At 43.1% G+C, this 23,971-nt stretch overlaps 1 protein-coding gene across 1 annotated transcript in view; it reads left to right on the top strand.

The window, feature by feature from the left end:
* LAMA3 (laminin subunit alpha 3) overlaps nucleotides 1-23,971 on the top strand; it is a 259,483-nt gene that overhangs the window by 67,688 nt on the left and 167,824 nt on the right. Inside the window, 7 exon segments of the mRNA XM_014479149.2 lie at nucleotides 2,810-2,901; nucleotides 7,657-7,772; nucleotides 11,584-11,702; nucleotides 15,497-15,563; nucleotides 15,566-15,586; nucleotides 17,881-18,012; nucleotides 18,984-19,049. Coding sequence (XP_014334635.2) covers nucleotides 2,810-2,901; nucleotides 7,657-7,772; nucleotides 11,584-11,702; nucleotides 15,497-15,563; nucleotides 15,566-15,586; nucleotides 17,881-18,012; nucleotides 18,984-19,049 — 613 coding nt within the window.

Raw genomic sequence — 23,971 nt, 5'->3', positions numbered from 1 at the left:
CAAGGGAATCCGGGCCTTTCTGATCAACTGTAGCCAGAGTGTTTCCATTCCTCTACATTTGGAGCCTCACCACAGATGTCCTCAGCACATTTTTTTTTTTTTTTTTTTTGAGGGTTGTAAGGATACTCCTATGTATGTAGATTTCTTTTCACTTAGATGAATGTAGTCTTCTCTATTAAGTAATTTTTAATTGGAGTGTAATTGGTTTACCGTGTTGTCTTGGTTTCTGCTGTACAATGAAGTGAATCAGCTGTATGTATACATATATCCCCTTCCTCTGGGACCTCCTCCCACCCCCCATCCCACCCCTCTAGGTCATCACAGGGCTCTAAGTTGAGTTCCCTAGTATACAGCAGCTTCCCACTACCTATCTGTTTTACACCTGGTAGTGTATATATCCGGAGAAGGCGATGGCACCCCACTCCAGTACTCTTGCCTGGAAAATCCCATGGACAGAGGAGCCTGGTGGGCGGCTGAGGGGTTGCTGAGGGTCGGACATGACTGAGCGACTTCACTTTCACTTTTCACTTTCATGCATTGGAGAAGGAAATGGCAACCCACTCCAGTGTTCTTGCCTGGAGAATCCCAGGGACCGGGGAGCCTGGTGGGCTGCCGTCTATGGGGTCGCACAGAGTTGGACACAACTGATGCGACTTAACAGCAGCAGTGTATATATGTCAGTCCTACTCTCCAAATTCTTCCCACCCTCCCATTCCCACACTGTGTCCACGTTGGAGTCTCTATTTCAAAAGTCCACGGGCAGATGAATGGATAAAGAAGATGTGGTACATGTATACAATGGAGTATTACTCAGCCATTAAAAGGAACAAAATTGGGTCATTTGTAGAGACGTGGGTGGGTCTAGACTTTGTCATACAGGGTGAAGTAAGTCAGAAAGAGAAAAACAAATATTGTATATTAACACATGTATGTGGAACCTAGAAGAATGGTACAAATGAACCTACAAGTAATTTCTTATGGTGCGCACCGTGTATATAACCCCATCCCCCAGTCTAGGTTGTTCTTTAAGTCGAGGAGCCCAGAACACCAGCTGTCCTGTTACACGCATCACGTATGCAGCTGAGTGAAGGCAGATGGCGGGCTTCCCTCTTGCCACTGCTGCCCTAACCCATGTGCAGAGAGAAACTTCTGTGGTGAAAGCTTCTGAGTGTGCACTTGTCTCAGAAAGCTCGCCAATGCTGCATTTATCTGTATTGACAAGAGGGGCTGTTAATGTCTTCAGATTAAGTAAGACATGGCCAGGAAGCTAAGACACCTCACAGCTTTTAGTGAGGAGGTGGTAACAGAGCCCCAACTTGGAGTGAGTGGGGAGGTTTAGGATGACTAACCTCAGTGACAGCCAACAGATACAAAGCCCCTCTTGTCCTTGTGAGTTCAAAGACTTCCTAACAGATATCCTCGCTGGTGACATCACCTCAGTGAGAAAGATTTTTTATACCCCCGACCCCTGAATTCCGTACTGAATCCTGTGCATCTTCAGCCAAGGGAAGGAAGGGAGCTGGCAGTTGGTGCCACCCATTGTCACAAGTGGAGAGACCCCCACCATGCTGGAGATATGCCCTGTCCATGAGATGGCCACCCACATGGCTGGACTGGTTTAGGGGATGAGCCTCAGCTGGGTCTGTAGCTATCTGGCCTTTTGGAGCTTGAACCTCCACCTGTGGCTTTATTCACCCTGCCGTAGGCAAGCGGACGTCCACAGCTGCTGGTGGGCCTTGCCAGTCTCAGCGCTGTATCTAATCCATCTTGATGAATATTGTTCTCCTTTCCTGGAACCTGCATACAGTTGGTGGCAGATGTTTGATACAAAATTATGTTTTTGGTAAATAGATAATGTGCAAGTATATTGTGCACTATATGGGACTCAGCTTTATATTAAAAAAAGAGAGAGAAGCTAGGAAGCAGGCAATCCCTTTCCCAAAGGCTATAGGGTGTGCTTCTTTTCCAAGGTAATTTCTCTTCATGCATTTAAAGCATTTAATTAAAAACTTTTTAAAGTTTAGTTTTATTTTTAAAGGTTTTTTTTTTTTTAATGTGGACTATTTTTAAAGTCTTTACTAAATTTGTTACAGTATTGTTTCTGTTTTATGTTTTGGCTTTTCGGTGGTGAAGCATGTGGAATCTTAGCTCCCCAATCAGGGATCAAACCTGTGCCCCCTGCATTGGAAGGTGACGACTTAACCACTGGACCACCAGGGAAGTCCCAGTTATTTTTTTAATAATGTAACAAGTTTTGATCATTAGTCACGACAACTATACCATTTTTTTCATTTAATTTTTTTGTCTTTTGACCATGTGGCACATGGGATCTTAGTTCCCCAACCTGGGATTGAACCATTGGAAGGCGGAGTCTGAACCACTGGACTGCCAGGGAAGTCCCAATTACTTTTTATAATGTAACAAGTATAGTTCATTAGTCATGACAGCTGTACCATTTTATTTATCTATTTTTATTTGTCTTTTGACCACACGGCATGTGAGATCTTAGTTCCGTGACCAGGGATTGAACCCACGTCCCCTGATTGGCTGCACGGAGTCTTAAGCACTGGACCGCCGGGGTATTTTATTTTTTTAAATGGACAGATTCAGCAGGGTGCTATTACATTTGATTTGGGGAATGTATTTTTTTGTAAGAAAAGTTACATCCAAATGTGGCTCCCTTTTGTGCTGAGGGAGGCTTAGGAGACAGGATGGAAGGGAAGAGGGTCAGTACAGGTGTGCGTTAAAGATTAGTAAAGTCTATGTCAGGGCTTAGTAAAACTGACATGTTGTGTTTTCTGCTCTATAGTATTATTACAGCATAAAGGATATCAGCATCGGTGGGCGGTGTGTTTGCAACGGCCATGCTGAAGTGTGCAATGCAAACAATCCGGAAAAACTGTGAGTACCTTGTATAGATTTTTTTAGCTTTCTATGAATGTCTAATTGTTTCAGTGGTGTTGGCATCCTATTACATACTTCTAAGTTCCTTCCCTCAATAGGAATGTTTCAACCTCAACACGAAGATGATGTGTGTGTCTCCTCTCCTCCATCCCAACACCCCCTTTCCCACCCCCGCTCCAGACGGTGCCCCAGGCAGCCACAGACAATTGAGTACAATTGGCGGGAGAAATGTTTGGCATCCCCGGTGTATGTTTTCAAATCCTTTTTCATCTTTGAAACTGTGGTACAATGCATGGAAAGTTTACCATCTTGACCGCCCTTAAGTGGGGGGTTTAAGTTCACTGGTGTTCAACGCATTCGTAGTTGTGCAGCCAACCTCCAGAGCTCTTTTCACCTTGCAGAACTGAGGCTCTTTACACACTACACACCTCTGCATTCTCTCCTCTCACGGCCCCTGGCAACGCCATTCTACTTCCTGTCTCTATGAATTTGTCTACTCTGAGTGTCTCAAAGAAGACACAATATTGTCTTTTTGTGACTGGTTTATTTCACATAGTATGATGTCCTCATAGCATGTGTCAGAATTTCCTTCCTTGTTAAGACTGAATAGTATTTCGTTATGTATACACTGCATTTTGCTTACCCGTTCATCTGTTGATGGACACAGGTCACTGCCACCTTTTATCTGTCGTGAATAATTCTGCTATGAACGTCAGTGTAACTCTGGGCGTATTTCACATATAACAAGATGCGTGTATCTCTAATATTGTGTTCTGCAGTTGTATGTATGTTGCGTTGTGTGTGCTGCTCTGCAGTATGTATGTAAGTGTGGCCAGGTGTGCCCAGTCGTGTCCAACTCTTTGTGACCCCATGGACTGTAGCCCACCCAGCTCCTCTGTCCATGGGATTTTTCAGGCAAGAAGCCTGGAGTGGGTTGCCATTTCCTCCTCCAGGGGATCTTCCCAACCAAGAGATCGAACCTGTGTCTCTCTGCAATTGTATGCATTCACATTATCACTTCTAGAAGGATACTCTGAAGGGCCGGAAATGACCAGATGCTAGATATAGTAATGTTTGTCTCTCAGTGTTTTAAAGTGTTCAATTCCCCGTAGCAGCATTTACCAGGGATACATTTTACTGTTAGTCAAGTTCAAGTTTGTGCATGGCTACACAATGCTAAGGCCTAGCTACAGGTTTGGGCAGAGGTGCCAGCTACCAGTGTACATGGTAAGTTGGTGATGCCCTCTGCCCAACTTGAAACAATCTCTAATGCTGTCAGCCCCCTTTCAGGGATCAGGTGGTACTCTCTGAGATAGCACTGTGAATCTATCAACCGACCAGTCCTTAATCAGTAAGGGCTTGCTTATTAATGATTAAATATGCCTGCCATGTAACCTCCTGAACAGTTGGGCCCTCAGGCACTAGAAGCTGAGTCAGAGAAGTCCGGAGTTGGAAGAAAAGGAGAAAAGAGTTCACTGTAGGTCTCTGAGCCTGAGATAAAGTGGTGCCCTGTGGGAGAGGAGAGGAGAAGTCATTGGAGAGAGGCTGAGCTTCCCGTTTGGAAGAGCTGCTGGCTCTGTGGTCTTGGCAGACCTGTGGGGGTTCTGTACTCTGCGGTGAATTGCTCCCGGCGTGTGTCACAAAATATCTCTCCATCCCTCAGTGAAAGGCTGAGTGCCACTGGTCTACATTAGCACAACTTCCTTGCCTCCCCGTCTGCTGGTTGGCTTCTGCCCAACAGGCTGACCTGCACAGGTGATTCACAGAGGCCTCTATGAATAGAAAAAAAGTCTTATGTTCAGGGTATTTCAATGACCTAACGGAGGGAGCCACGGCTGGGCAATCAGCAATCAAGTAGAACCCATGGCAAGGCAAAAGAGGACTTTAATCAAGCGTGGGTACAAGGCTGACTTTGATGTCCAGAAACGTGGAAGGGTCATGGGTTTAATTCTGAGCTTCCTAGCAGTCAACTCAAAAAGGGAACCCTGCTGAGTTTCATATTTCACTATGATCATAATCTAAAAAGGATCAGTTGTATAGGAGAAGGTGAATGTTGACACCGGGGCCAGATGAGACGTCTACCTGGAGGTGGATGGAATGGTCATGAAGAGGATTCTCCAGTCAACAACATATTCAGTAACATCCTTCCAACAGGCACAGGGATAAATTTTCTACACCAGTCATCAGCCTGGGCTGAGAGAGCATCAGCAAAAGCAGTTATTTGGGGGTGGCAATATGATTCAGAAAGGTTTCCCTGTCTCTTTTCTTTTTCTGTACTCAATATGGATCTCCCTATAAGAGTAGTTGGGCACTTTGCTGGTCGTCCAATGGTAAAGAATCCACCTGCCAATGCAGGGGACACAGGTTTGATCCCTGGTCAGGGAAGATTCCACGTGCCGAGGAGCAACTAAGCCTGTGCATCTCGGCTGCTGAGCCTGCACTCTAGAGCCTGGGAGCTTCAACAAGAGAAGCCACTGCAATGAGAAGCCTGAGCACTGCAATGGAGAGTAGGCCCCGCTCGCCAGCACTAGAGAAAAGCCTGCACACGGCAATGAAGACCCACTGCTGCCAAAAATAAATAAGTATTTTTTTTTAAAAAAGAGAGTAGGTGGACTCCACAATACCAGAAAAAAAAAAAAAAAAGAATAATAAGACTGTATGTTCTTTAAGCAGTTTTCCCTAAATATTTGTTCAGTTCAGCTTAAGCAAATACCTCATTGGCAATGAGCTGAAAGTGCATCTCTGACCAAAACCCATTTGAACTCCAGCTGTTCTGTGCTGCCAGTTAAATCTGTGTCCATCTGCTTTAACAGGCAGCTGAGTTGGGAGAGGGATGATGCCTTTTCTTAGGAGAGTAACCTTCCCATCTCCCCTGGGAAGGATTAATGGGATCCCCATGGGCACAGCCAAGAGTTTTCTTAGACTCTGTTTTGAATCCTCTTTCAAGCACAGATGAATGGAAGCTCAGAGCTTGGAGTTCTAATTCAGTGCCATGACTATAGTTATTTCATTTAAGCCTAGAAACATTTTAAGGTACGTCTATAGTGGAAAAGCTATGACAAACCTAGACAGCGTATGAAAAAGCAGAGTCATTAAAAAAAAAAGCAGACAACACATCCCTTTGCCAACAAAGTTTCGTATAGTCAAAGCTATGGTTTTTCCAGTAATCATGGATGGATGTGAAAGTTGTGTCATAAAGAAGTCTGAGCACCAAAGAACTGATGCTTTCAAATTGTGGTGCTGGAGAAGACTCTTGAGAGTCCCTTGGACTGCAAGGAGAGCAAACCAGTCAATTCAACCCTGAATATTCATTGAAAGTATTGTAGCCACAAGTTCTGGGAAACAAACTCACTCAGAAGGACAATGCAGATAGTGGAGTGCAGTTTATTACACCGGGGGCCCAAGGCAGAGTCTCCTCTTAGCCAAGGACCCTGATCAGTTTCTGTGAAACCTTATATACCCTAAGTGTATGTGCTCAAACCCACCTCCCCAAATTCTCTGAAACTAGACTGAACAAAGGAAAGATACAATCAAAGTTAACCCATGATTTGTTTGCCTTAAACACGTGATTCGTATGCCTTAAACCCATGATTTGTATGCCTTAAGCCTAGGTAGTTAACAGTGGACAACTATCAGTATGCCTGTGGTCATACCCCAATAAGCTTAATAGAATTTATGATTCTATTCAGTTACACAGATAATTAGGGTATTCTTTTAGGCGATGGAGTGTCTAGGTATGAGCCCTGGTGCTCTTCCATCCGGAGGGGTCTGGTTTTCCAGTTGGTACGTCATTTCCCTCGGCATATAGCTCAAAGTCCACAGTCTGGCCCAAGGTGGAGTCCTGCTTTCAAGATGGAGCCTGTTCCGTCTGTTTCCTTCTTCAGAAGGACTGATGCTGAAACTGAAGCTCCAGTAGTTTGGCCACCTGATGCGAAGAGCTGAGTCACTGGAAAATACCCTGATGCTGGGAAAGATTGAGGGCACGAGAAGAAGAGGGTGACAGAGGGTGAGATGGTTGGATGGCATCAGCGACTCAATGGACGTGAATTTGAGCAAACTCCGGGAGATAGTGGAGTACAGAAAACCCTGGAATGCTGCAGTCTATGGAGTCACAAAGAGTCAGACACGACTTAGCGATAGTTAAGTTTCAAAGTAGTTCTTTGAAAGTAGATTTTTTGTGTTTACCCCATTGCCTTGCTGAGTAATCCGAGCTTTGGCCCAGTGATGGAGCTGCTTTTTGGAGCTGGACCCTTCAAACAGGGTCCTCTGAGATGCTGTGAGTGACTGTCTCTTGGATTCTTTGTACCTCTGGCCAGACACCAGGCTGAAAGTAAGAAATCTGACCCATCTCACAGGTGACTCTAGATTTTTGTGAAGATGTTGATACTCCGCACACCTCAATACCCTCAGCACTTGCTCCTGTGTCGATTTATCATTATATAAGGTGGTAGAGAAGATCTGGGAGTTTGGAATCAGACAAACTTCAGTTTGAAATCTGGCTCTCTGTTGACCATCTCCTGAGTTTTGGCAAATATTTAAATATCTCTGGATCTTAGTGTCACCACATGTAAAGTGGAGTTAATAAGCAGGATGGAGGGACTTGAAATAACATACGCAGAGTGCTTTGTTCTCATAGTCACGCAGTGGTACCATAGGTGACCATGATGACTCAGTTTTTCACACGGGAGCAGCTGATCTTCAGTTTAAAAAAAACAACTTTTCAGTAATAGATCTGCTTTGTTATATGCCCAGGTTTCGGTGTGAATGCCAGCACAATACTTGCGGGGACACGTGTGATCGCTGTTGCATGGGGTACAATCAGAGGCGCTGGCGGCCTGCCATGGGGAAGCAGAGCAATGAGTGTGAAGGTGAGCCCTGGAGGAGGGACCCTGGGACGCAAGGCCCCGCCCATGAGCCCCCTCCCTCATTTCTGCCTGAGGACTGAATGCTTGTGTGCTCAGTTGGTTCAGTTGTGTCCGACTCTGCGTGACCTTATGGACTGTAGCCTGCCAGGCTTCTCTGTTCATGGGATTTCCCAGGCAAGAATATTGGAGTGGGTTGCCATGCCCTCCTCCAGGGAATCTTCCCAACCCAGGGATCGAACCCACGTCTCATGTCTCCTGCACTGGCAGGCGGGTTCTTTACCTCTAGTGCCCCTGGGAAGCCTGCCTAAGGACTGAGGGCAGTGTTTTTCCTGTGCTCGTGAACAGGGCAGGATCATGTCAGTCTCTAGAGTCAGAACTATCCATCCCAACGAGTAACTCACCGACTGGAGGTAGAAGTGCCCCACTCTAAATTCAGATAGAAATATGTGAACAAAAATAGCAGCAATAATGACCATTAATATATATATTAAACATTCACTGTGTGCAAAGATTGGGCAGAGTGCTTTGACAATTGGCCTCTCTTTAGCAATCTAAAATGCGATGCAGCCATTATTAAATTTAAAACCCTTACAGTTTCTTAGGATGTGATACTGGATTGGAATCCTGAGTATTTTTTTGAGGACAGACATCCAGAGAAGGTGGTGAGATTGATGTCTAAACAGAGAACTGGAAGCACCGAGGGAATAGGACTGAGGGGGATGCAGGGTGGAGGGGACCAGAGAAGGAAGGAAGAAAGGCGAGAGGCTGCTTTTAATTATGGGCACAATATAAACCAAAAAAAAAAAAGTGTTATTTTAGCAAACAAGCCCTATGACAGCCAACTAAAGATTTTCTTTTAAACCCATCTTCTTAGAAATTCACATATTTATTCCATTTGCTAGAAACGTTTTTTAACTTGTCGTTATTGACTTTGGAGATTGTGGCTTATTTTTTCCTGAATATTCTTAGCATTTGCAGATGAATTTGCTTTTATGAAATGACCAAAAGGTGCTTGGATCCAGGTTTGTTGGGCTTCCATGGTGGCTCAGACAGTAAAGAATCTGCCTGCAATGCAGGAGACCCAGGTTTGATCCCTGATTCAGGAAGATCCCCTGGAGAAGGAAATGGGAACCCAATCCAGTATTCTTGCCTGGAGAATTCCATGGACAGAGGAGCCTGGTGGGCTATAGTCCATGGGCTCTCAAAGAGTTGGACACGACTGAGTGACTGACATTTTCACTTTTTTGTTGTTGTTTTAACTAGATGGGTAAGAAAGCATTTTGGCCAAAAAATTCTTATAACTGTTAAGAAATAAGACTGTGATTTCTGTAACTAGCAGAATTACTTAGAATGCATTTCTGGTGAGAAGTTCCAAGCGAGCTTTGAGAGATCCTAGCCTTGTTGGAAGGTATGGATGCTGTCTGGGTGAATGCTCAGGTGATCTCTAGGTCCAGGGTGTTACCTAGATGGCCATTCTCACTTGATAGTCAAGCTAACGGGTTCCTTTTCATTGAATCCCCTACTTCTTATCCCTAGATAATAGGGCCAAAAAGAGGGAAACGTAATAATCAGGGGTTGTTTCTTCCAACACTTTCAGATGCTGGTTTAAAATAGTTTGATTGAGTAAATGTTATCACATAAACCAACATTGGTCATATGATTTGTTTTCCAGACTGATGGAACTCCTCGGTCACATGCTTACTCCAACATGTGTGATGACTTTTAAATAATTTCCTTTCATAAGTTTTTAACTTTCTTACACTTTTTTTGCCAAAATGGTTAAAAATTACAGGCTGTATGTGGAAATCAGATCTAGTAAGATATTTGTTAGATGCTGTCTAAACTCCATGTGAGTTACTGCAATTCAAAATAAAGACTTCTGAAGAAATAACTGATGTAGTAAATAGAAATGCCTTAAAAAATCATGGCACCACTGAGGAAATGAAAATAAGAAAATGTTCAAGCTCTTAAAAACAGGATTAACTGGGGACTTGCCTGATGGTCCAGTGGTTAAAATTTCACCTTCCAATGCAGGGGGCTGTGAGTTGGATTCCTGGTTGGGGAGCTAAGATCTGCATTCCTCAGGGCCAAAAAAACCAAAACATAAAACAGAAGCAGTGCTGTAACATATTCAATAGAGACTTAAAAAAACAGGTTAATTTGGAATTCTAACTCAATCTTCTTCCCTAATAGATTTATCTGAGAACTTGATTAAAATATACAAATTCCTGGAAAGATAGAAAATTTGATCTAGGTAGAATGTAGTGAATATGGATTCTACCTAAGAAACAAGAAGAATTTTACTTGTGTTAAATCTTTTTCATCTTGGCAATGATGAAAATCCTAAATGGGTTTAAACTCTGTTTTCTAATTTTATAAGTATCATATGTTAATTATAAATAATTTGGAAATTATTTCTTAAAGTAAAATCATTAATACTTTTATTACCCTAAGAGATCCACTATTAATATTTTGTCAGGTATTCTAGTGTTTTTTCATACATTAAATGCTCAAGAGTATATTATTTTATATAATTTTATATCTGGATTTTTTTTTTTTTAGAGGTACTTCTATCCCCACATCCCTGCCGATACTTGGTTGCCAATACTTGGTATTCTCAGCTTTATTATTTTTTTGGATATCTGGATCTTTTTCACTTAGTATTTAAAAATATTTTCCTGTATCATTAAAAACTCTTTGACATCCTTTTTGATGGCTCATGGTATAGTCATTCTTGATTCAAGTGTATCTAAAAAGTGTTTGTTTTGTTGAGTCCTTACTGTGTGCAGGGCACCATGCTCTATTACAAACAAAACCTGAGCAGTGCTTGACTTCATAGAACTCAGTCAAGCAAATATACTGTTGTTTGCTTAGCCATTTCCCTATGGTTAGATGTCAAGATTACTTCCATTTGATCACTATTACAGATAAAGCTGAGATGAAAGGCTTAGAATGTTGACTGAGAGAATAGGTTTTGGAGTCACAGAAAGACAAGTCAGGATTCTGCTTGTCTGACTTGTGAACTCTGTGAGTGAACACTTCCCTTAACCTCTCTAAGCCTCAGCGTCCCCATCTGGGCTATGGACATCATCATACCTCCCCTAGAAAGTTATTATGCATATAAAATAAGGTAATGCAAGTAATGCTTTCCGTAGTGTACCAGGACTCAGTTATTCTTGGCAGTAGGAGCAGTAGTAATATTCACTTTGTGCAGCTTAATTGGCAGGTTGTTGTTGGTGTTCAGCCTTTGTGACCCCATGAGCTGCAGCATGCCAGGCTTCCCTGTCCTTCACTGTCTCCCAGAGTTTGCTCAAACTCGTGTCATTGAGTCGGTAATGCCATCCAACCATCTCCTCTGTCATCCCCTTCTCCTCCTGCCTTCGATCTTTCCCAGCATCAGGGTCTTTTCCAGTGAGTCGGCTCTTTGCATCAGGTAGCCAGAGTATTGGAGCTTCAGCTTCAGCACCAGTCCTTCCAATGAATATTCAGGGTTGATTTCCTTTAGGATTGACTGGTTTGATCTCCTTGGCATGTTGATTTATCTTAATTTGTTGTAATTACATATCTTATTTTTTTGAAAAGAGAAACTTTCTCCCAATTAATATCAAACAAAAGAAGGTATAAATTGCATATGGTTGTAGGCTGATCTTTGTGTAAAAGTCTCTAGAATTTTCCACTGAGGGTATCCATGGTGTTCCAGAATGGACTTTCTTGTAGTTCAGTGAGCAGTAATCCTCTAGGGGTAGGGGGTGCGGGATTTACTGAGGGTCTCATAGTCACGATGCAGTACTAACTTAGAATGCTCTTTCCTCAGCATGCAACTGCCATGGACACTCCACCGACTGTTACTATGATCCGGATGTTGAGAGGCAGCAGGCAAGCTTGAATATCCAAGGCCTCTATGCAGGTGGAGGGGTCTGCATTAACTGTCAGGTAAGGCACTATTTAAGTCAGCCTAGGAAATGAACATTCAGGAAGCCCTACTCTAAAACAATATCACCAGCTTCCCTGGTGGCTCAGTGGTAAAGAATCCGCCTGCCAGTGCAGGAGACGTGGGTTTGATCCCTAGTCCGGAAAGATAATGCATATGCCACAGAGCAGTTAAGCCTGTGTACCACAACTGTAGAGCCTGTGCTGTAGAGCCTGGGAGTTGCAACTACTGATGCTCGTGTGCCCTAGAGTCCATACTCCACAAGAGAAGCCCCTGCAGTGAGAAGCCTGCACACCACAACGGGAGTGTAGCTCTGGCTTACTGCAACTAGAAAAAAGCCCATGCAGCAACAGAGACCCAGCGTAGCCAAAAATAAATAAATAAATAATATATAAAAATATTTTTAAGGACATTTATAAGAAATTTTAAAAATAAAAATAAATAAAATGATGTGAAGAAAGTAATATGCAATTGAAAGGATTTTCTGACACCCTTCTCCACTTTTGTACATAGAAAGCCTGCTTAGCTGGATATAATTTAGAGATTGTAGGGAAAATGGACTGAGGTATATTTGCCCAAACTCTGTTGATTAGATTTTTGGGTCTTTGCCTGATTGGAGGGGAGAATTCCTCTCATCTTGACTGCTATCCATGTTATAGTAGAAAGGCTTTAAGATAGGATAAATTCATATAGTTTCCATGTTGACTTTAAATCCCGTTTTCAAATGAATTCTGAGTCTGGAGGAAGTATGTCATGATCAGTCAATGATGTCTGCCATTGACATTGAAACCAAAGAAGAACTGATTCTTCATCCCTTCTGTAGAATGATTGGGTTGACTGGAATTTAGCTAAGAGGTGTATATAGCAGAGGAGGGTATATGTATATCTGCCTCAAGATATTCATTAAAAATTGTGTAAAATGTTCATGAATTTAGTCTATATTCTGTCTTGTTTGCTTTTAGAATGATATTTTGTTAATGTTGCCATTAAAGAGGCACTGTACATGAGGCGCCTATTTGTATGGAACCAGGGATACACACCCTCAGAGAGACCCACCACTCTCTGCATGTCTCCCTCTCCACACATTTTATATCATCTGTCATCACAGTTAATTAAATACAAGTCAATATGCACCATAGGTTTGTTATGAATCATTAGGTTTTGTGACTAAGTGAAAGACCCCAGGATCTTGTTAAAGCTATGTATCACAGGACCTTCAGGTGATTTGCGTGCACATAAAAGCTGCAGGTACACTGGACTGAACTTTGATGAAGGATATTTATGAAAACCCTATAATGGACGTCATGTTAGTGATGAAGTACTGAACTCTTTCCTTCTAAAGATTGGGAACAAGAAAGGATTCTTGTTACAGTGTCCTGGAGGACCCAACCATTGCATAAGACAAGGGGAAAAAAAGTATTAAGGTCAGAAAGGAAGAAGTAGAACTAGTAGAACTGTTTCTGTTTGGAGATGACATTATTGTTTATGTAAAAAGGCCTAAGGAATATACAAGACAATTACCAGAACTAATAAGCGAATTCAGTAATATTGTAGGGTACAATGATAATATAGAAAAACTAGTTGTATTTATATATACTAGTAGCAAACACTAGGAAAATGAAGTTAAAATTTGATGAAAAATAGTATATAAAACATAAAATGCTTAGGAACAAATTTAGCGAAAGACATGTAAGACCTCTCTGTTAAAGCTAAAAAGCTTTGCTGAGAGATATCTAGAAAAAACTAAATAAAATAGAAAAATGTAACGTATTTATGGATTAGAAGACTCAGTAGTATTAAGATGTCAGTTTTCCCCAAATTGCTGTACAGAGATAATGGAAGTTCTTTTTTATTTTTTATAAAGACGTTGACATGTGGATTAAAATTTATATGGTTATATAAATGACCTAGCATATTCAAAGTTGTCTTGAAGAAACGAAATAAAATTGAAGAACTTATCATACTTCAAGATTAACTGTAGAGCTACAGTAATCGAAACACTGCTACTGACATGAGGCTGGAAGAACAGATCAGCAATGCACAACAGAAAGCACAGAAGCAGACCCAGACTTGGATCATTTTATGTCCACAGTGGACATTTTATTTTTGATAAAAGTACCGAGGCAATCTAATGGCAGGAGGTGGAGAGAGAAGAGAAAGTCCTTTCAACAAATGGTTCTGGAGTAACTGAATTTTATATGGGGAAAAGTTAACTTTGACCATTCATCTCAAACATACATAAAAAACTAAATTGATGTGGATCAGACCCAAAATAAAGTTAAAACTTTAAGCTTTAGAGAAAAATATAGGAGATAATCCTTATGATTCAGAGGATGAGCAAAGTTTCCTTAGGTCACCGAAAACAATAACTATGAAAAATAGACAAATTAGACTTCATCAAAATGAAAAACTTCTGCTCACAAAAGGCACTGCAGAAAATGAATAGGCAAGCCATGAATGGGGAGAAAATATTCCCAAAACATCAATCTGACTATTGGTTGGTATCCAGGATGTATAAAGAACTCCCACAACTCAGTAATAAAAAGACAAATAACCTAATACAATTGCAAATAGTTTGAATATCCACTTCACAGAAAGTGGATGTATGAATGGTCAACAAGCATACAATAAACACTTCATAAAACTGGGTATATGAGTGGCCAATAAGCATACAAAGGGCTTAGCGTCATCAGTCATCAGAAAAAAACTGGGACCCAAGTTCAACCTGATGTGCTCTGTCAGAAGCCATAGTGGTCAATAATGGAGTTGAGGGGTCATTGGCATTTGCTGGAAGAGCGGGTGGACCACAGCTGTTTCCTATTTGTCCAAGATGTTTATGCATGTAAATGAAGTCAAAGACGTGGCCAATGTGGTTTTGACCTCAGTGTTAAAGTCAATTCAGATTTTAGCCCACAGGACAAGAAGTGGTAGTAAATAAAAGTCTGTAATTAATAAAATCATGTTGAAGGGGAGAGGATCCAGAAAGGGTCCTTGTTTTCTCTGTGTTCTATGCAGACTCCTTTTGAATCAGCGTTATATTTGTGTTTTTTTTTTTAATTTCCTATTGCCTTTCCTTTCATTAACAAAAGAATATGGTCCTTCTGATTGTTTCCAAATTGGGAGAGGGGGGCAGAATTGACCTAGATCCATCCTTTATAGTTCTTGGAAATTGATGGTGCATGTTGGGTAATTTGATTTTCTGGCAATTACAAGGATTAGCTGTGAAATATAAAAGGCTGCCTTGTATTGTACTTTAAAATGAGCTCTGTGTGTGAGACACATGCCTACATTTTCCATTCTCATAGCAGAAATGTTTGGGAAATGGTTTTAGAGTAAAGCAAAGATAAAATTTTGAAATGACGAGAGGAGTTGTAGGTGCAGTTTCTTTCAAAACTGAAGAAGATAAAAATACACACATGGCCCTTTATTCCCAGGGTTAAACCTAAAGGTGATCTATTATCCATTCATCACTGTCAAATGAAGCTTGGAAGAGTGGCCATCTGGAGTTTTTGCTCACTCAGATATCAGGTGCTTCAGTAAGAGGTAGCGAGGAAAACTTGGCCTGTTCAGTTCGTGGTCTCATTTCCTCTTCCAATGGGAAAAAATTCCAGAGCCAAGTTCAAGCCAGTGTCCTATGATAAATCTTGGAGACTCAAGGTCAAGATCTGTGCTTTTTTTTTCTTCAGTGATTTTAACATTACAGTTGTGTATGACAGAATTATTTCTCAGGATGAATAGCACAAAATAAGGGCTTCTCCTGTATTCTTCCCTCTAAGTTCCTTTTGTTTCTTTCTAGCATAACACAGCGGGTGTAAACTGTGAGAAGTGTGCTAAGGGCTATTACCGCCCTTATGGCATTCCGGTCCATGCCCCGATGGCTGCATTCGTAAGTTTCATTCCAATTTGGTGTGTCTTAGACTTTGGCCACCTCATGCGAAGAGTTGACTTATTGAAAAAGACTCTGATGCTGGGAGGGATTGGGGGCAGGAGGAGAAGAGGACGACAGAGGATGAGATGGCTGGATGGCATCACTGACTCGATGGACGTGAGTCTGGGTGAACTCCAGGAGTTGGTGATGGACAGGGAGGCCTGGCGTGCTGCGATTCATGGGGTCGCAAAGAGTTGGACACGACTGAGCAACTGAACTGAACTGAACTGAACTAGACTTCAGGGAGATCATTGGGCTAAATTACGATTGGCTAATAATTCCTTTTGTTTTCTCTCTCTCTTCATGTTATTGGTTCTACTCCTTACTGTATGACCTCAGTTACATGTCTCTCTGAGAATCAGATTTCTTCTATATAAATGGAAATGATAATCTAGTCTCTAAGATTAAGTGAATTGTCATCAAAACCAATGGCAGTCTAGCGATTAAGACTATGCTTCCAGTGCAGGGATCATGGATTTGATCCCTGGTCAGGGAACTATGATCCTGCATGCCCCGTAGCATGGCCACACGCACACAAAATAAATTAAATAACAATAGTAAGAATAAAATAATTTCTTTTTGAAAAGAAACACACCAAAAAAACTACCTGGGAGAATACTGAGACTTGGGCCTGTCCCATACTAGGCCTGCAACAAATGTTTTCTGTTGTTTTGGCATGTTTCTGTGATCTCCAGTAATTTCAGATTTCATCAGAATTAGCATAAGACACATAGCAATGATTTCATAAGGATTTACGAATAGTCATAATATTCAAAATAGTTATGATTCATTGAGCCCTTGCTATATACAAGGCAATGCCTGAATAATTTCACAAATTTCTTTTCTCACAACAAAGTTAATGTATTATTAGTCTCCTTTTTAGATGTAGAGAAATCGAAGGGTCTTAGTAGTTGAGTATTTAGGCCAAGGTGACAGAACCACTAACTAGTAGGCTAGGATATTGCTCATATCTGTCAGTGCTGCTGTAACCTACCGCTTCCATTGTGCAGAAAAACACCACTTTTTCCTCCTGTGCAATCATCAGCCATAGAGCAGATTATGGACTTTATTCAGCATGTGAAAGTTATTTTACTCCTTTATGTTCTCTGGCTATTGCAGTTAGAAAACAATTCCATTCCTAAAGTTGACTTCCGTGCCCACCTTCCCCCCAGATTCATTCATTGTATCACTAAGGTTTGAGGGCATCATCGTTGTTAAAAGTGGGTCTCTGTTTTCCCTCGATCTTCCACATCATCCCATGAAGTATGCCCATCATTTTTCTTGTGTTCACAAAAAAGAGGCCTTGGCTAAGGAAAACGGGACATTGTGAATATAGTCTTGCCTTATTAGGAACCTCAGTTTTCCATCACTTCTCTAGTTTCTTTCTTTGTCGCTGAGATGGTCTCCTGGAGGTATTAGAGGCATAGCATTAAGAATCCACTGGACACATGAATAATAACAAATTAAACAAAGGACCTCAGGAGAGGCCAGGCTTGGGGGATGCTTGGTGCTCATGACTTCTGCAGCCTCCTGGGTCCTCACTGCACAGGGACTCAGCTGAGCTGTGACGGTATTTTTGTTGCCCAAGGTGAGGACTTTGGCCAGGTCAGGGGAAGTGAGGGCGTTACCAAGCATTTTACAGCCCAAGTCTGTCCCTCTGGAGTGCAAACCTGACCATCATGTAGGTCAGAAAAACTGCCTTCAGTAAGTCTTATCATTTGATTCTAACATTTGGATTATGGACATGATCTTGCTGTGCTGTCCACGGATTATATATCAGTGTCTAGACATCTCACACTCATGTCCACAATACAGCTGTGTAACGAGGAGCACTCTGGACATTGGCACCTGGCTCATAGCCAGGAGAGGCTCTGCCCACCCAGCCCCTCCAATGGGGGGACAGTGCCTTTTGCCTCTTGCATGGTGGCTGGGTGGTGCTCACATCATAAACCACATCCTGGAGGCCTTCCAAGTGTAACTGCTCATTAAAGCCTATTTCTGAGGGCCACGGGGTTGGGTCACTGCAAACCATCCACCAGGTATGAAGTGGAAAGCAATGGCCTTTCAGGAACACACGTGGATCAGTGATGAAGGACTGGATTGGCCGAAAAGTTAGTTTGGGTTTTTTCGTAGCACCTTATGAAAATACCCAAATGACCTTTTCAACCAACCCAGTAATAAGGACATTAGGAAATATTGGCCTTAAGAGGTGCAATGAAGGACGGACCCTCTAAAACTGGGGTTTCTCTTAGCCTGCAGCTGCCACCCGGAGCATGCGGAGGACTGTGAGCAGGGCTCCGGCCGCTGCACCTGCAGGCCCAACTTCCGCGGAGACCACTGTGAGGAGTGTGCGGCCGGCTACTATCATTTCCCAGTTTGCTCCAGTAAGTCCTGGTGGTAGAAGGGGAGGCCTGGCTTCTTGGCGCTTACCTGGGCTTTGTGCATCGACCCCTGAGGGCGTGGCAGGTGGGGCGGGGAAAGAGAGGGGGACAGAAATAGGGCCAGGAAGGCTGTATTGGGTTGGCCAAAACTACGTTCACTAGTTTCAGGGTCACTGTTCAATGAGGATCCACTTCCACTGTCGAGTGTCCCATTTTGGAGGACAAATTATATAACCATCTTAGAGTTAAAGGAGCTGACTTTTAAGCCCAAACATAGTAACACTGAATCAGGACTTAGTCAATTTAGAATCCTTAATTATTGGAGAGAAGCTGAGCAGAAATTGTATTTTCATAAGCAAAGTTTTAGAGTAAAAACTTGTAAGGAAGCATTTTTTTAAAACTAGTCTCAATTTTACATTAAAGAACAAAAAAAGATACTAAAGGGACTTCTCTGGTGGCCCAGTGGTTAAGAATCCATCTGCTAGTGCAGAGGACACAGGTTCGATTCCTGCTCCAGGAAGATTCCACGTGCCTTGGGGCAGCTCGGCCCGTGCAACACAACTACGAAGCCCACAAGCCTAGAGCCCGTGCTTTGCAACAAGAGAAGCCACTGCAATGAGAAACCCATGCACAGCAATGAAAACCCATTGCAGCCAAAGTTAGTTAATTAAGTTTTTAAAAAGATAGTAAAGAAGTCCAGTTCAGCCCTAGTTGACTGGGACTTAGCCATTGTGAGCACAGAATATCCATTTCTGTTCATTAGTATGCACATCACACTCATGTCTGACCTTCCTGGTTCTAGATGCTACATTTTTAAGTGTAGCAATATTTCCTTTTTTTTTTTTTCCCCAGTTGGTTTTCACACACTGCTTTCACTACATTGGAGTGGGCATCTTCCTAGTTACTGCATTTACTGTTTTACTATGCTGTGTCCTTAATTTTTCTCTGTATTTTTCAATAAACTATTTTTCTAGGAATTCCCATCCTTCCTATTTCTACTCCAAGTCCAGAGGATCCAGTAGCTGGAGATATAATAAAAGGCAAGTAATTTCTCACTTGGTTTAACTTCAGTAAAAATGTTCTCCATATTCCTTTCCTTCTTCTACACACATGGCTATGTCCAAGTTCAAATCATTCTTACGGGAGCTTGGTGGTGCCTTGTGGGTGTGTTGCATTTGGACTCTTCACCCCCCTGCCCCTTCAACCTCTAATCCTGTCTGTGCTTTGCAAAGGCACTGCCTGATGAAGGGGACTAAGCCATTTGGATTGTCTGTCTCCAGTTTGCTCAGAAAACTTCAGTGACAGTCAGCTGCCTGCCGTCTGTCTTGATTCTCCATGAAGGGACTTTGAGAAAGGGACTGAATGCAAGCAGTTCGTTTGGGAAGTCACCCCAAGAAGCATCAGTAAGGGAGTGAGTCTGAGACTGAAGGGGGCCTTTTTGAAGTTGCCTTAGCAAGCTTGGTCCTGCGGTAGTTCCTGGAGCTGTAGCCCTCTTGGCAGCTCTGGGAGACAGCAGAGAACTTGCTCAGCATTCCCCCAGCTGAATGGAGAACTTCAGTCACCTGCTGGGTGGGGAGGGCTGCCTCTGGGGCATTAACTCTCCGGACCTGGCCTGCAGGGGGGCCAAGGAGCTGCTGCAGCCAGAAAAGTGCTCAGGGAAGAGAGTGGCCTGGTGTGCGGAAGCAGGCTTTGGGGTGGAGAGGTGCTCTGCCTACGTAATCCCTGATTCTGCACGTGTTTGGTGAGCACCTACTATGTGTCTGACACTGTTCTGGCTGCAGGGGACTTAGCAGTGAAATAAATTTCCCAGCTGTCCTACAGCTTATACAACTTATATTTTAGTTGGGGGTAGGGTGTGGGCAACTCATAAAGTAACATATTTAACATATAAACAAGCAAAATCACAAACGTGTTAGATGGTTAATATGCAGGGTTGTGTCTTGTACAAGGTGCTCCTTTTAAATGGGAATCATTCACAATGGGGAACTTACGCATCCTTCAGGCTGTGTCTCATATTATTGGTGTAAAATACTTCAGTTAAGAATTTCCAAACGCAGGTGATGGATCTCACAGATTCAAGGTTACTTTGGGGATATTTGAAGTTACTGACTCCCTATAATAAAGGTTGGCCAGATTTCTGTTCATTTAATCTCATTAAAAGGATCACAAAAAGGTACTGATTTATCTAAAGAGAAGTAATCCATCTGCTTACTTTGCCAACAAAGGTCCATCTAGTCAAGGCTATGGTTTTTCCAGTGGTCATGTATGGATGTGAGAGTTGGACTGTGAAGAAAGCTGAGCACCAAAGAATTGATGCTTTTGAACTGTGGTGTTGGAGAAGACTCTCGAGAGTCCCTTGGACTGCAAGAAGTTCTAACCAGTCCATTCTAAAGGAGATCAGTCCTGGGTGTTCTTTGGAAGGAATGATGCTAAAGCTGAAACTCCAGTACTTTGGCCACCTCATGCAAAAAGTTGACTCATTGGAAAAGACTGATTCTGGGAGGGATTGGGGGCAGGAGGAGAAGGGGACGACAGAGGATGAGATGGCTGGATGGCATCACCGACTCGACGGACATGAGTTTGGGTGAACTCCGGGAGTTGGTGATGGACAGGGAGGCCTGACGTGCTGCGATTCATGGGGTCGCAAAGAGCTGGACACAACTGAGCGACTGAACTGAACTGAATCCATCTGCAATACAGAAGACACAGAAGATGTGGGTTCAATCTCTGGGTCAGGAAGATCCCCTGGAGGAAGAAATGGCAACCCACTCCAGTATTCTTGCCTGGGAAATCCCATGGACAGAGGATCCTGGCGGGCTACAGTCCATGGGGTTGCAAAGAGTCAGACACAACTGAAGCAACTGAGCACACATGCGTGCACACACTTGGTCACTTGGGGACAGTACCTGTGCTTGACTTACCTTCTGATCCCCACGGCATGGTATTCTACCCATAGTCAGTACAGCAAGTGTTTCCTTAAATGTTTTCCGTTTGATTAGAATGGGGCTCACCTTTTGAGCCTGGATTACCATACACATCTCTGGTCTCCTTCCACAAGCATGTTTTAGATACTCTGTTTCTGGTCTGTTTCCAGTAACCCTTTGTTATTCTGTTTCCTTTTCTCCCCAGATAGGCCTGTGGTGAGTTATGGAAGGAAATTTAATTGAATTTGAAGGAAAGTTCTTCTGTTACAAAATATTGGGGAAGCCTCAGAACACAGCCTTGAGGAAAAGAAATTCCACTTAGTGCAGTTAGATTTATTTGGGAATTTGAAAGCAGAGAGATCCCGTTCAATTTGATTTTCTACTAATGCACTTTAAAAACACCCAGTTTGGGGCCTGACCTCTGGCAGTGAACCTTAGGAGCACGAACATCTCAGCTGCCAAGAGATATACAATACTGGATGATACCAGGTCTCCCCCATCCCTGAGGATTTTAGTTCATTGAGGCCTATTGATGCTTTAATGTCTTCTCAGTGTTTCTTAGAGCTGTGTTTAAGAACCTGCTGTTACAAAATCTAAATGCCTGTGTTTCACCCTCAGATCTTAAATCTAGATTTCCAGGGTGAAGTTCAGCCTGGTGTTTTGAACAGATTTTCTAGATGATTCTGGCCTGTCTCTTGCATGCGTGCTAAGTCATTTCAGTCCTTTCCGACTCTTTGTGACCCCGTGGACCGTAACCCACCAGGCCCCTCTGTCCATGGGATTCTCCAGGTAAGAATACTGGAGTGGGTTGCCATGCCCTCCTCCAGGGGATCTTCCCGACCCAGGGATCGAACCAGCTTCTCTTATGTCTCCTGCATTGGCAGGCGGGTTTCACTAGTGCCACCTGGGAAGATTTCCAGGGGTGAAGTTCAGGCTGGTATTTTGAATGTATTTTCTAGATGATTCTGGTGTATGTCTCTTGTTAAGAACCACTGCTCTGGTTAGAAGAAATTTGTATTTCATGGTTGGCAGACTTTCCTATAAAGATATAGTAAATATTTTCAGCTTTGTAGGCAAAGTTGCGTGTACTCAACTCTGCTGTTGTAACATGAAAAGAATAGACAATACACGAATGAATGAGCTTGGCTGTGTCCCAGTAGAACTTTGTTTACTAAAACAAAAGGATCTGGCCCTCAGGCCTTAGTTTACAGATCCTGGGGCTCTATCAGCATCTTTCGAGTTTGGGATTCCACACCCAGGCAATGATGTTTTCCTAGGAGATTCCAGTGTGCAGCCCAGATCGAGAAGTCCTGTTCTAGAAATTCCATAGGCTCAGTTCCAGACACTTGAAACAAAGGAGACTTGAAGTGAAACGACAGAACCGTTTTGCAGGCCAGAATGTTTTTAGCTTTACGCGACCCTGGATATTATTGGGATTTTCTGGGTCCAAGTGATCATTTATAACCACTTGGCATTTATTTTTAGAAAGTTCACGTTTAGTAGACACATCTTCAAGGGCTCTTTTTGAAAATGAAAGGATACACGAACCATTCACTCTAGAGGGACACTGGCTTGTGGGTACTCTTTTATTCCTCCAAGTTCAAATGAAGAGTGGTAAAGAGCAAAATCAGCAGCTGCAGAAAGACTCTAAGTGCTTACTTTAGGAGAGTGATGCCATCTTGGGATGGGTTTGTAGAGCAGCCCATTTGGTTGGAGGACATGTCTGCCTAGAGCTTCGTTGACCCCGTGAAAAGGTTTTGATTCCCCTGATCACTTTGTAAGGAGCTAGTCGTGATTGTTGTTTAGTTGCCAAGTTGTGTCCGACTCTTTGTGACCCCATGGACTGTAGCCTGCCAGGCTCCTCTGTCCATGGGATTCTCCAGGCAAGAACACTGGAGTGAGTTGCCATTTCCTTCTCCAGAGGAGCTACTTGCCCTTGCCAACTGGTGAGTCAGTGTGGGCGGGTCTGTGCTAATGAAGAGAACTCTGAGAGTTGGGGGTGACAGCCTGCTGGGGCATGCCTTTGCGCTCTGTCCCTCCCCAGGCTGGGCATTTTAACCTGCCTGGCAGGGTGGGGCAGCCACTGTTGGCATGGAGACAGGCCAGATACGGCTTAGAGAGAGACAGGTGAATTCTGATATCTTAGTTTGGCGGCTCTCTGTAGATGCCAGTAAAACAGAATTTAAGGAATGGTGTTTATCAAAGAGAACTGGAGTCTTGAATATTTAGCATATTCTCCATTCATTGGACTCTTATTAAGTGCCTCCTCGGTACCAGGCATGGCTGAGGCAGCTGCTAGTTCACAGTCCCTGCTCCCTGGAAGCCCCCAGGCCTGCAGGAGACACACCGGCAAACAGTTACAACAGCAGGAGTTAATCCTATGACCTGGCAAGGTGGTGGTGGTTTTGTCGCTGAGTCATGTCCGACTCCTACAACCCCATGGACTGCAGCCCGCCAGGCTACTCTGTCTATGGGGTTTCCCAGGCAAGAACACTGAGTAGGTTGCCATTTCCTTCTCTAGGGGATCTTCCCGACCCAAGGATTGAGCCTGCATCTCCTACATTGCAGGCAGATTCTTTACCATCTAAGCCACCAGGCAAGAACACGGAACAATAGGAACAGACCCGAGGGTCATCCTTATAGCTTCTTACAAAAGGGAGGGAAGGAAAATAGGAAGGTACATGGGAAGGATGGGAAGAAGAATGGAGGAAGGAAAGAAGGAAAGAAAAAGATAGAGTTCTAGAAGGGCTTCCTGGGACCAGGAGAAAGCCTTGAGAACATTACAGATTTGTATATATTGAGGTGGCCTAAACATCATTTGGAGTTTTCCATAAGATGTTATGGTGATGATTTTATAGCAAGTGATAGGAAAGCATCTTGAGACACCTTTTTTTAGTTTATGCAAAAGAGCTGCATGGGCTCTGGCAGCAGGAAGGCTCTGGAACTCTGGAAGGAGGGGAGGATTCCAGCTACCTTCCTAAGATACAGGCACGACGACCTGATGAGGAGGTGGGAGGTGAGGGTGGAGGAGAAGCGAG

The sequence above is a fragment of the Bos mutus genome, chromosome 24, assembly GCF_027580195.1.
Source record: "Bos mutus isolate GX-2022 chromosome 24, NWIPB_WYAK_1.1, whole genome shotgun sequence".
NCBI classification, from domain to species: Eukaryota; Metazoa; Chordata; class Mammalia; order Artiodactyla; family Bovidae; genus Bos; species Bos mutus.
Note: the sequence above shows the minus strand (reverse complement) of the source record. Positions and strands in the feature narration are given on the sequence as shown.